At 44.8% G+C, this 12,423-nt stretch overlaps 1 protein-coding gene across 4 annotated transcripts in view; it reads right to left on the bottom strand.

The window, feature by feature from the left end:
- Nucleotides 1-4,440: 4,440 nt before the first annotated feature.
- Nucleotides 4,441-12,423, bottom strand: part of LOC110483715 (D-aspartate oxidase) — a 46,102-nt gene continuing 38,119 nt past the window's right edge. For 2 of the 4 annotated variants that reach the window (XM_021553815.2, XM_077782271.1), the window contains 4 exons: nt 10,160-10,367; nt 9,835-9,943; nt 8,849-9,025; nt 4,441-6,340 (listed from right to left, as the gene is read on the bottom strand). In XM_021553815.2, coding sequence (XP_021409490.2) covers nt 5,773-6,340; nt 8,849-9,025; nt 9,835-9,943; nt 10,160-10,367 — 1,062 coding nt within the window. In that variant the 3' untranslated portion in view covers nt 4,441-5,772. Of the gene's footprint in view, nt 6,341-8,848; nt 9,026-9,834; nt 9,944-10,159; nt 10,368-12,158; nt 12,266-12,423 lie in introns of all 4 variants that reach the window. The other 2 variants (XM_021553820.3, XM_021553821.3) reach the window with 2 other exon arrangements.

The raw sequence follows: 12,423 nt of genomic DNA, 5'->3' as shown, positions 1-12,423 counted from the left end.
AAGAGGGAAATACTCAAGCACAGTTTGGATAACTTATGTCCAGACATGTACAAGCTTAAAGAACAGCACAGGGATGAAATGCTTTGCCCAGGTGACAGCTAAGTCTTTCTTTCAGGACACCTTTCATCAGCATGAGGAGGTCAGGGAGGTTTAATAATCCTCTCCCATGTGTGAGTGTTTCTCTGACACTTGTTCTGTGATTCAAGATGAAACCTACAGAGCTGATGTGTCAGCACAGACAGATTTAAGATCAAAATGGAGTTTTGAAAATTCCTCAGCTGCTCAGCTCAGCTTCAGCTGGAGCTGGAGAGGTAACAGAGGCCACAGCTTTGCTTCAGCTCCTGGCACAAGTCTTGGGTGAGGAGCAGAAACTCAGGGATGGCTGATGAGATATTGCCAGAGACTGACACCTGGGGCTGGGCAGCTGAAGCAAGCCAGGACTCGTTTCAACAAACTTCAACTGCCTAAAAGCAGTCAATGTCAGTGAGCTGGCCTGAAGGCACTGAAATGTGTGATTCCCCTTTGTAGGCAGGTGTACCACTGACACAGGACAGCATCACTGTGTATCTAGGATATATTTCAGATTATTTAAATTTTCTGTGCCTAGGGAAGCATAACAGAAGGATGTTCAGTTATTCCCAAAATATTAGGGCATATTCTTGGCAAATTGAAAGCTTTTGGAACAAAAAGGTGAGGCTTCTGAATGGAATGATCAATCTTTTGTGGCATGACTTTAACCAGGGAGAAAACCTCTGTGAGAAGGAGTAAGATTTAAAAAAGAATTTCAAGCTAGAAACTGGGGAAGTGAGGAGGAAGAGAGGAGCAGACAATCATTATGACATTTGTTTAAAGATGCCATTTTACCTCTTTATAATCACAAGTCAGAAATATCAGACATATTCTAGAAGGAAGATAATTACTGGCTCATTGTAATAGCATGATAAAAATTACATGGGAAAGAACCAAAATAGAACCCCTCCAAACTAGGAAAAGGACATGAACTCTGTCAAATTAAAAGCAGAAACAGAAAGGAAGACTAAAAAATATTTGGAAGAAACTTGCTACTAGACAAAAAGCCTCCTCTATCCTAGCAGGAGCAGGGAGCCTGCTGGAGGGTTTCTGCAGGTGACCAGGATGTGCAGTCAGCAGATGATCAAGGTAGCAAAGGAGTTTGAGAGGAAACATGTCCTAACACAACAGCTAAACAGATTATTTGTGTCTGTGTTCAGTGCAGAAAAGCTTAGTGAAATTCCCATGGCAGAACTATTTGTTAAAGGGATAATGCAGAGAAGCTGCCTCAGATTGAAGAGTTGTTAGATGAAGCTTTAGAACAAATAAATGCAAGGGATAGTAACAAATTCATGAAAAGCAGATGTTACTCGCTTGTGGGATTTTAAAGAATGCTAATGGAAATTATTGCACTATAAGAGCCAGTGTATAATCTTTAACTTAAAACAGCTGAAGATAAAGGATGGCAACGATACTATTTTCTTTTAAGTGCTGTAAATGATCTAGAGAAATGCAAGCCATTAAATCTGACACCTGTGGCAGGCAAACAGCAAAAGCCATAGTAACAGAATAGTTGCAAGGAGAGACACAGACTAAGAGGGGAGAATTGGCAGAGCTTTGCAGTGAGAGCCTATGAAGCTGTGCTCCACCACCCTCTGACAGCTTCAGAGGAAACTGTGAAGCTGCAGATGAGAGAAATCAGCTTGCTGTGATCTGCTCAGCTTCTGAAAAGCCTTTAACAACATCTGTCACCAAGGACCCATTAAGCTAATCTGGCATGGGGTAAGAGGGAAGATCCTCTCATGAGTCAGCAACTACATACAGGATAGAGACACGGTAAGGATAAATTATCCATTCTTCACAGTGGAGAGAAACTACCCATGGCATCTTAGAGGGATCATGGTAGGGCCAGTGTTCATCCACAGACCCATTAGTCAGGCAAATGACTGATCTGGTGGTACATGTTTGTTCAAGGCAGTAAAATGCAAACTGCCTAAAGGAGTTGCAAAAACCATCTAATGAGTTTGCACAAAGTAATGGCAGGTGAAAATCACTATAGCTAACAGCAGAGAAAAACACCTGGCTGAGCTGGGAGGAAGACTGCCCCATTACCAGCCACAGCCATGGCCTTTGAAACAGTTAGTCCTACTCAGGACAGGTATCTGATTGCCACTTAAATGCTTATCAATTACTATAAAGCATTTTAATATATAATGAAGGGAAGAGGGGTCATAGAGTTAATGGAATGGTTTGGGTTGGAAGGGACATTAAAGATCATCTAATTCCACACCCTAGCATGGGCAGGCATATGCCTAGGTTAGACTTGGTTGCTTAAAGCCCCATTTAACTTGGCTTTGGATGCTTCTAGGTAAAAGGCACTCCAATCTCTAGACAACCAATCACCACCCTCACAGTGAAGAATTTTTCCTAATCTAAATCCACCCTCTTTCATTATAAAGCCATTTCTCCTTGTCCTGTTACTACATGCCCTTGCAAAGATTCTCTCCTCAACTCTCGTGTAAACCCCCTTTACGTACTGGGAGGTGATGTAAGGTCTCTCCAGAGCTGTCTCCTCTCTAGGCTGAATAACCCCAGGTCTCTCAGCCTATATATACATAGGAGAGATTCTCCAGCCCTCTGATCACCTTCATTACCTCCTCTGGACTCCCTCTAGCAGGTGCATATTCTTCTTATGTTGGGGTTCCCAGAGCTGGATGCAGCCCTCGAGGTAGGGTCTCACAAGAGCAGAGGAGAGGAGGAGAATCACCCTCCTCAACCTGCTGGTCACTCTGCTTTGACGTAGACAAGCATACAGTTGGCTTCCTGGGCTGTGAGCACACATTGCCAGGTCATGTTGAGCTTCTCCTCAACCAACACACCCAGGTCCTTCTCCTCAGGGCTGCTCTCAGTCCATTCTCCACCCAACCTGTATTTGTGTTTGGGATTGCCCCAACCCAGGTGCAGGATTGCACTTGGCCTTGCTGAATATGACAAGGTTTGTACAGTCCCATCTCTCAAACCTGCCAAGATCCCTCTGGATGACATCCTTTCCCTCCAGTGTGTCCACTGCACCAGATGGCCTGGTGTAATTGGCAAACTTAGTGAGGATCCTCTCAGTCCCACTGTCCATGTCACTGACAAAGTTTTTTAACAGCACCAGCCCCAAAACTGATCCCTGAGAAATATCTTCACTTGGAACACCGGCCTCTCCTTGTTGACAAGAACAGGGTCCAACATAGCACCTTGCCTTGTTGGCTGCTCTATCACTTGGAGAAGGAACCTCCTGGATTGCTTATGCTTTACTGTGCTGTCTTCTCCAACAGGTATATACCCATGAGGATCAGGGCTTGTGAAAGTGAGGAAATTATGTATTATGTAAACCAAGATTCTTCAAGGTGGGAAAGAAGAGTCTGAGAGAGAGTATGGTGGAGCTTTATAAACTCAAATGGGCCATGGAGTCACTACCTCTCATAACATGAAAGAAAGGGGCATCAGATGATGTTTTTAGGTTCAAGACAAAGATGAAGACAACAAGCTCTGCTTCTGGACAAAGCAGTTTCTCCCTTTACAGAACCTGGTTTCACAGGATGTTTAGGAGTATAGAAGCACCATAAATGGTTTTAAAAGCAAGTCAACAACTGTGTGGAAGATAAATAATCTGAAATGCTAAGATACCCCTCAGATAAGGAAGACCCTAGACCAGAAGTGGCTGTCCTCCCTGCTTGGAATGAGCAGAGCTGAGATGCCAGATGGATAAGCTTTGCAGGCAAACCTGTTCTGACACTTTATCAACCAGACAATTTTTAGAAGTAGATTAGAAGAAACCCTGTTACCCTGCAGAGAAGTGCATAAGCACAGCTTTGCTTTCTTATGGGACTATGATCACCCTATTAGCGTTAGTAGCATTTCTTGCTCTGGGATTAGTTACACTGTTTGCTATTCTAAAACTTAAAATAAAGATTAAGAAAAAGAGCCCACTCTTTTATTCTTTTTCCATGTATTTTTATGTTCTGTGTTAGCTGAGGACAAAGCTAAAGTCTGACAAGCCCTAAGCTAACACTGCTGCCAAAAGCAGCAGCTCTGCCCTCTCATACCACTGAGAAAGACAAATGGGCAGGGGGGGTGGGGGTGGGGGGGACAATGCAGGGAGTGCAAAATTAGCTTTCAGAGCTGAGAGAAAGAGGATTCTCTTTTTCATTCTTCTTCAGCCCTGCTGAAGGCAGGGCTAGCTCAGGCTGGTCCCAAGCTCTTATTGACCCATAATTTAATTTGGTGATGTTTCTTCTGACAGCTGTCCCTTGCAAATGATAACTGTCCTCATCCCCCCTGAGAACAGCAGGAGTTGGTAGCTGAATGTGGTCTTTCTTGGCCCTGCCAGGCCATCCCAAATGACAGAAAATCTCTTGCTTATGAAAGGAAACACTACAGAAGTGACCTTTGCTCCATTATTAGAACTTTATTTATCAGGTAATTTTAATCACTGGAATTACTGAACATTTTTGAATGGTTTTGTAATTCTATGGACAAAGAAGGATGATAACACCCTCAAGTGAGCCATTAAAGATTTAACGAGTCATTTAATCACTAGGAGTCAGACCTGTGCTTTGATAGCAAGATCCAGTTTTGGGTAGTGATTATCTTCAGACACATCCAAGGGGAATGAATTGCTGAGGGGAGTGTAAAGCCCAACAGAGCCTCTGCCACAGAGTGAGAGGATCTGGACTCTGGTGACTCAGCTTTCTTACAGCAGAGGAGCTTGCTCATGTCTAGTTACAGATAAATTTTTCCTTAGAGTGTTTATCTAGTCTTAAATGGCTCTTCTACAAAACTAATGCCGGTTAGAATCCTTGTTGGTTTGTCTCCAATTTATTCATATCAGCTGTTGCAAGGAAAGCAGACAGTGTTGTTGTGAAGTAGAAAAGGGATGTTGCATTCCCCAGCCCACACTGAAAAATCCTCTTCAGTAGAACAAAGGCCATAACAATGTTGCTGTGTGGGGGAGGAGGGGAGGGGCTGGGGGGCAAATTATTGGTGTCTGAGAGCAAAATCTGAGGGCCTTGAGGGAAAAAGCAGATTTGCAAACTAGAGTGAGAAAAGACACACAAAATTGTACCTTGCGGGGCAATATTAGCAGAAACTTTAAGTTCCCTGAGGTGCAATATGAGCAAATGCAGTGATGGATATCACAGACCTGTTCTTAAAATCACACTTGTCTGGTCACTGTATGTGACAGTGACCTAATGCTGCTTTCTGTAAGAGTTGACTGAAGCACTGTAATGCAGCAATGCATGGAGTTTTCTTTTCCTGTTAAATCATATAGACAATGATAAAATTTGTTAGCAAGGTGGCAGAAACAAGGGCAATTCTAGATTAGATTTGGTACAAGAGAAGACAATTTACTTTTACTGAATCTGAGCCTACTGCATCTGACAACCTTTATATGCAGATGAAGAAATGCTAAATTGATGTTATTTATATTATACTGCAGCAATCTGATCCCTGTTATGTGAAGAGTATTTATGTATCTTGTCTTCTTCACATGAGACTAGGACAAATGCCCAGGGCAAATGGAGGAGATGATCAGCTGAGCTAATACTTGGACCAACAAATCACGCCTTTCCAAGGTGATTAAAGATACCACTGAGTATCTGCACTGGAACAAGATGTTGACTTAGTTCCCTTCTATACAGTAATGGACTTAAAGTCCAAGCTACTTCTAGGAGATGCAGCACTACCTGTAAATGGAAAAGGAGCTTCTGGGATTCAAAGCTTGGCCCTCGATGAGGAGCCTTGCAGAGCAGAAATGCACACTTCCACCAGGTGAGCAGCCTCTTTGGCTGTGCCTCTGTGCACTGAAAAGCCACCTGCCCCATGCCCATAGTTGTGAACCACTGGGAGCTTAACTCCTCCTTGGCTCAAAACCTCTGTCTGCAGTCTCACACACTGCCTGGATGGCCTCAGGCCCACCTTCACCTTGATATCCTGGGCTGCCTGCAGTGAGGGCTCAAGGGAGCAGCATCTGTCAAAGATGTCTCTAGTAGTGTAAGCATCAGGGGAAAGACTCCAGATCCCCTTTTCCCTGGTTCCCCCCAGGGTCACCTTGTGTATCCCTGGGTAGATGTAAGTTAAGCCATCTCCATCCCGGATGAATTGTTTCACCCAAGGAGCATAAACCTTGAGTACTTGTCCTCTGACAGGGAAGAGCTGCTTGTCCCCCACCAGCTGTTGGGCTCCTATGCCCGTGCAGTTGACAACAATGTCATATTCACTGTGCAGCTCCCACAAGTCTGCCACTTTCCTGGTGTACATCTGGGTGCCAGTTGCTTTCAACCTGCAAAAAGACTCCAGAAAGTGAGGCAGAAAACAAACCCCTAAACCCTTATGTAATTATTATAAACATTAAGTAAATTAGATTGCCTTTGCCTTTACATAGTGATCAAGACCAAACAATAGGTAGAACAAAATGTAAAGAAAATGCCATTGAGGTTCTGTTTGTGATTTGTCTGATTTGATCAGAGGTATTTAGCCTGGCTGGGCTGAAAAAAGTACATCAATTTGAGCAGTTTTAGAGAAGGGTCTGGCATCAGACCCTATGCAAATAGTCAGGTCTTCATGGTCCGATTAATTTCTGTAACAGTATCAAGCTTTAACAGTCCAAGCAAGCTGGGAAACAACAGATTTATTTACCAACTTGCTCATGCTAGTGGCAGAGCTATTGTCCTACACCCCTTTTAATGTGCCTGTTATATGCTTCATTCCCAACTCACCTTCTGAGCTACATAGCCATCTAGTGCCATGTGCCAAGTCCTAAGATCTGCACTAAGACTGGGCAGATGTGGTGCAGGGCTCCCAGGGTGCCCATAACCTTCTGGAGCAGCAGCCAGGAGTCACCCAGGATGGCTCAGAGCACTATACATATATGTCTACTCTTCAGTGAAAGTCACCTTTTCTTGAGATTCATTTTTGAGCTCAATTTCAAGCCAAATCCTCCCCTGAATTTTGAAGCCATTCCCTGTGGAAAATCACTGGTATTAATTGGAGTCCCTGCATGCTGTCAGCTGGATCCCTTTGCAGGGGTTTTTTGCTGGGGGTTTTAGCATAAACAAGTTAGAAGACAGGTCTGTGATGGACTAAGTAGAAAATCCCATCCTCTGCAACATTCTAGCAGCTGGCAAAATTATCAACTCTGCTATGAAAGCAGTGGTTTCCCACAAAGCAGTGAGTGAGCCAAGAATCAAGGGCATAGTTGATGCTCTGGAGCTTGATGTAGCAAGACACTGAAGCTGTCTGGGAAGAACGGGAGATCTCATGCAGTAGCTGCAGCTGGGCAACATTCAGGAAGAGCTCCTAAGAGCTGTAACTAGGATTCTGTCACTATGCCATAAATAATACACAATGAAAAAAACTGCTGAAAACTCCTGAATTTGGGCAAGTAAGCAGGAAAAAATTCCTGAAGTCTATTTTTGGCCAAGCAAGGTGGGCACAGTAACAATTTTCCTTGTGGATTGCCAGGAGAATGGTCTATAAATACTGCTAAGGTCGCTAGGGGTTTGAGAATTAGTTACGTGTTTAATATTCTCACTTCTCATTATCAGGGAGAAGAGAAAAAAAAGGATCTTGATCATCTCATTAGACTACACCCTTTGAGAAATAAGAAGACTACAGCAGGAATAAGGAGGGAGCAGAAATCACACGGCAGATACTAAATGGTTGTACAACTTAGCTGTCCTGCAGCAGAAATTTGCTTCAGTTAGGCAATGAAACATGACAGATCATGCGTACCAAGTGGATGGCACAGACCTCACATGGCACTGGTGCCACAGGAGAACTCCCAGCCCACTTGGCTGCCACAACAAGAAATGCTTTTTCATATTTTGCAGCGTGATGAAAGGCATCCAAGTAACCAGCTGAGCTGGCAATTTGTACCTTGGTGTCAGTACACATCTCTTTACTTAACCCCAAATCAGCTTGCAGCATGTCTCTTTCTCTCAAGTGGATACAGCCATTTGCTCACTTTGGAGGTACTTATTTGGATTAAATACTTAACCCAGTATGTCCCAGGGTGTCAGAGCCCTTTTAGATCTGCATCCTGTCTCTCCTATGGTTCTCCAAAATTGAGGTATTGGGGAGAAACTTAAAAATTTGGAAATTGGCAGATTTTCTAACTTTGATGTCAATCCAGGTATGAGCTCTGAAGCTACAACTCCTCAGAATGAGTACATCACCCATCTTATGCAGGCAAATGTTTTCAAAAATTTCTTACAAGATGATACTGTTTAACATTTTGGGGCTTTTTTCACCTAAATGGATTAAGAAATTACTCCAATTGTTGAACAAATTTGAGATTAATTGGTCCAGCTACTTCATAGGAGCAAAGTCTTCACAATAAGACACCTTCCTAGATGAGCTTATTCTCACAGGGACTGGATGTCTCTTCAAAAACAGAGAGATATTATTTGGGAAGTTTGGCAAATGTGGAGCGGCCAAATGTTTTCTCAGGACATGGGAGGTTCCTGATGTACCTTCAAGGTCTGGCTGGCCAAGCATGGCCCCTCTGGCTACTGGCCCTATGCCCAGGGTCACTCACACTCCGAGCCCCACTGTACAGACACACTGGGAGAAAGTGGACATTGCATAAATAGGACCTTTCACATTTCAGAAAAGTTCTGTATTTACTTCCTGTGCTTCTCCCCAAGCAAGACCTTGTTGCATTTTCTGCAATGAGAAACAGCCTTTTCCCAGTTTTGTTAAAATCTAAGGCTCTCAAGGAAATCCCATCTTGCCTCCAGTCCCTCTGCCAGGGTTTCCCTCTGTATGCCCAGCCTGTAGCAAACCCTACCTTTTCTCCAGCCACAGCAGGTAGGGTGGGCAGTCGCATTTCAGGGTCGTAAAGGCCTGACCAAATCGGTGCTGCGGGAACTTTTGGAGTTCTGTTTCGGACATTGGTCGAAATCCCAGCACAATATCTGACCAGAAAGGTAACTCTTCCTTGGGAGTGCTTTTAAAGATCTGCCAACTAAAAAGACAGAGAAAAATCTAGGAAACGTCACTGCTATTGCTCTGCCATGTTATGTGTCATGGCAATCTTAGCACAAACCCAGGAGCTCAGGAACCTCTTTCCCCTGCAGAGTGCAGCTCTGCAAGGCTAACAGCAGTGCAGAAAAATTGCTGCCTGCTCCTGTAATACCTGCCTGGGCAAAAAGGCAGAAGATCAGCACAACTGAGTGTGAGGATGGCACACCAGAGTAAATAAACTGCAGAGAGCCCTACCAGAGATAGTGTATGTAGAGAGTGCCCTCATACAGTGTCCCCACGACAACTGCAGACACCTGGCTGGACCCAGTGGGGCCACTTGCACACCTGTTCACCATTCCTTGGGTATCCATAAAGCTGCAGAGTGCTCAGTCTCAATACTCCTAAGAGGTGAATTTCTCAGTACATAATAGGCACCAGAAAACACCCCCAACACACATGCCCCAATTGAACCCCTGTACCAAGTTGCTGAAGCTGGAGAAACCTGCAGTCCCATCCCTATGGAGATGATCCCTGCTGCAAACAACTAGCGGGTGACAGTGTGGAAAACATAGGTTATTAAAAGATAGCTGGTGCTAGTCAGACTTGGGTGGGTTTTCTGTGCACACATGTTCCTGAACTTTGCCTAAAAATACATTGTATATAAGCAGCTATAATGCAGTTTCTTGGGAATACAGACATAAAAGCTACTCCCTGAAGGGAATACCCCTGAATTCTAGCAAAGAAAACCTGTCTGCTTGATCCAGAACACAGGACAAATGTACCAAAGGCTTCCCCAGAGGTTGCTCTTACCCAGAGACAAGGTGAATGCCAGCCTCTGATGCCTCGGCTGAGTTGCTGATAGCAAAAAGGTAAGTGAAGGTCTCTTTGAACCACTGCTTCTGCCTGTGGATTGGTGTGTCTGCATGTGAACAAAACCAAACTTGCAGAGAATAATGCAAAGAAAAGAATCATACAAATGAGTGTCAAGGAAAAGAATCATACAAATGAGTGTCAAGGATATGGGACAGACAGGGAACACAGGTCAAGGCACTTTTTTCCTCAGCATCCATGCACCACTGCACACCTGGACACAGCTGCATGAGCCATGGGCAGTGCTGCCCTGAATTAAACGAACCTGGGTAAGTGTGAGGGATGAGCATTCCAGCTGCCACATCACTCGTTGTGTTGGGGCTGAACTGGTCCGAAAGGACTGTCACAGAGCAGCTGGGACAAGTCTCTGTGATGCACAGTGCTGTGGACAGGCCGATGACACCTGCACCCACCACTGCAACCTTGGGTGAGGCCATCTCCAGGATGCAGAGCCAGAGGAGACAGGTTCCTACCTGCATTTGGAAACAACATATCACACATCACTGTCATCCAGGGCGAGTATCAGGCTATGAAATACCCACATATAATGTAACATAATCCCAGGACTGTGGTTAGGATTAAAAAAAATCAGCCTTTGATATGACAAAAAAAGTTTTGAAATGTCTTTAAGCAGCCATTACTTCATCCTCAGCACAAGTGAGTGATGTGTAACATGCACCATTAGAGCATGGGCTGGTTTGGGGAAGGTTTCCTCAATAAAATCTGAGGGAGTGAGGCACCCATCAAGTTTTCTATCATGTCAGGTGCAAAAGGCACAGAGCTCTGAAGAAATTGGCTTTTTAAAAGCTTTTTAAGCCTAAAGGTTACTTGAATTTTGGTATCTCCAGCAGTGAGGGTTATCACTGCCTGGGCAGCAGAAGCAAATCACACTGGAGGCTTCCAATCCATTCTTGGTCCTTGTACCTGCCAGCATGACTCACTACCTTGGACAGATTTGTGGGCATCCAAGGCTGCCATGCTCTCTCAGCAGCACATGGTAGTCCCCAGGTGCCAGCCAGTCTTGCTGCTTTATCTTCATTTCTTTATAACTTGCTTTATGTCCTGGAGCAGCTCCACTCCACTCCTCATCTGCTGATTGCAACTTCAGGAAGTGCAGTGTCTCTATTTTCCCCTGTCCTGGGCAAGCTTTGGAGCTGGCACCTGTCCTGGGGAGTGGCACACAGCTCTTGGTAGACAGTCACTTGGTTACCCATCCCAGTGAGGTGCCAGCCTGTGTTCCTGGCCATGGCCAGCTCAGGTGCCACTGACAAAGGCACCAAGCAGAACTACACCATGCAGCTCCGTGCACCCTGCAAACTGCCCAAAGCCAGGACTAAATGGGCCCAGAAGAGAGACACTGGGCAACCTCAGAGGTGATAAATCTTTTAGCAGCTTTGAACAGGTGAGTAGGGGTGCTGCTGCTGGGTCAGGCACCCCTTCCAAAGGTCACTGCCAAAATCTGACCAAGGAGGTAGGGGGAGGATCCCTTATGCCTATGACTAACTTTTTCCTGGAATAGCTACAATATTCACTCTCCGAGAGGATGCTGAGTGAGACAGACATTCAGTTCTATGCTCTGATGGTTCTAGTTTCTCCTATGGGGCCTGCTTATCAGTGACTGTAGAGATCCTGCCCTGCTAAATACTTTCTGAGAACTTTTACTGGAAATCAGTGCCTGCACTGAAAATGACAGGTTGATTTAGCACCTTCCTGTGGCTTTTTGGAGTCTTTGATGTAAATTTAGGCTAGACAGACAACCTGGAATTATGATAGGTCAGGTTTACTTATGAGATTCTTGTTCATAACTGTTCACACAGCTTCTCACTTACCCCTGAGGTTCTATTACTTAAAATTTAATGTCTTGCTATGTAAGAAGGGAAAGAGCAGCAGGAACTGTTGCCTGTCATTGCATTCCTTCTGCATCACAGCCAAGGATTGTTACAACCCGTCTTCTTCCTCTCTGGGCAACACATAAGTTTCTTTCTGCTAATTATTACATCTTCTTTCATAAGCTGATTACAGAAGTGCCTGCACAGTAGGCACAGAGGAAGAGGACACAGTAGAGGGGGGAAATTGGCCCCTGGACCAGAACTGCTGGCCTGCATGGCTGACACCCAGAAACCCAGTCTGGAAAAATGCTGTGGAAAGGGAAAGTAAGGAAGAATATTGGTGACAAGAAATTGGGGGGCCTGGGTAATAATTCTGTAATTACTGAGGAAAACTGGTTCTGAGAAAGGTACCAAAATACATGTTTATGAACAAACCTTCTCACTCAGAATTGACAGCTGTGGAAATGATGTGTGGCTCTCAGAGTGCCCAGTGATCCTCCCAGCAGTCCATGGACAAGCACAGCTCTACTTTTTCAGCTGCCCTGGAACATATGCAATGGGTACATTATCCACCTGCCAGAGATGTGCTTTCAGTTGTCCCTCACAACTCTCCTTCACTGAAGCCCTCGGACCATGGTGGAGATTGAATTTCCTGACTGACCTCCCTGTCCCTGGCAAAGAAAGGGGAGCTGTGGCTTGG

This window comes from Lonchura striata, chromosome 3 (genome assembly GCF_046129695.1).
Source record: "Lonchura striata isolate bLonStr1 chromosome 3, bLonStr1.mat, whole genome shotgun sequence".
Classification (NCBI taxonomy): Eukaryota; Metazoa; Chordata; class Aves; order Passeriformes; family Estrildidae; genus Lonchura; species Lonchura striata.
Note: the sequence above shows the minus strand (reverse complement) of the source record. Positions and strands in the feature narration are given on the sequence as shown.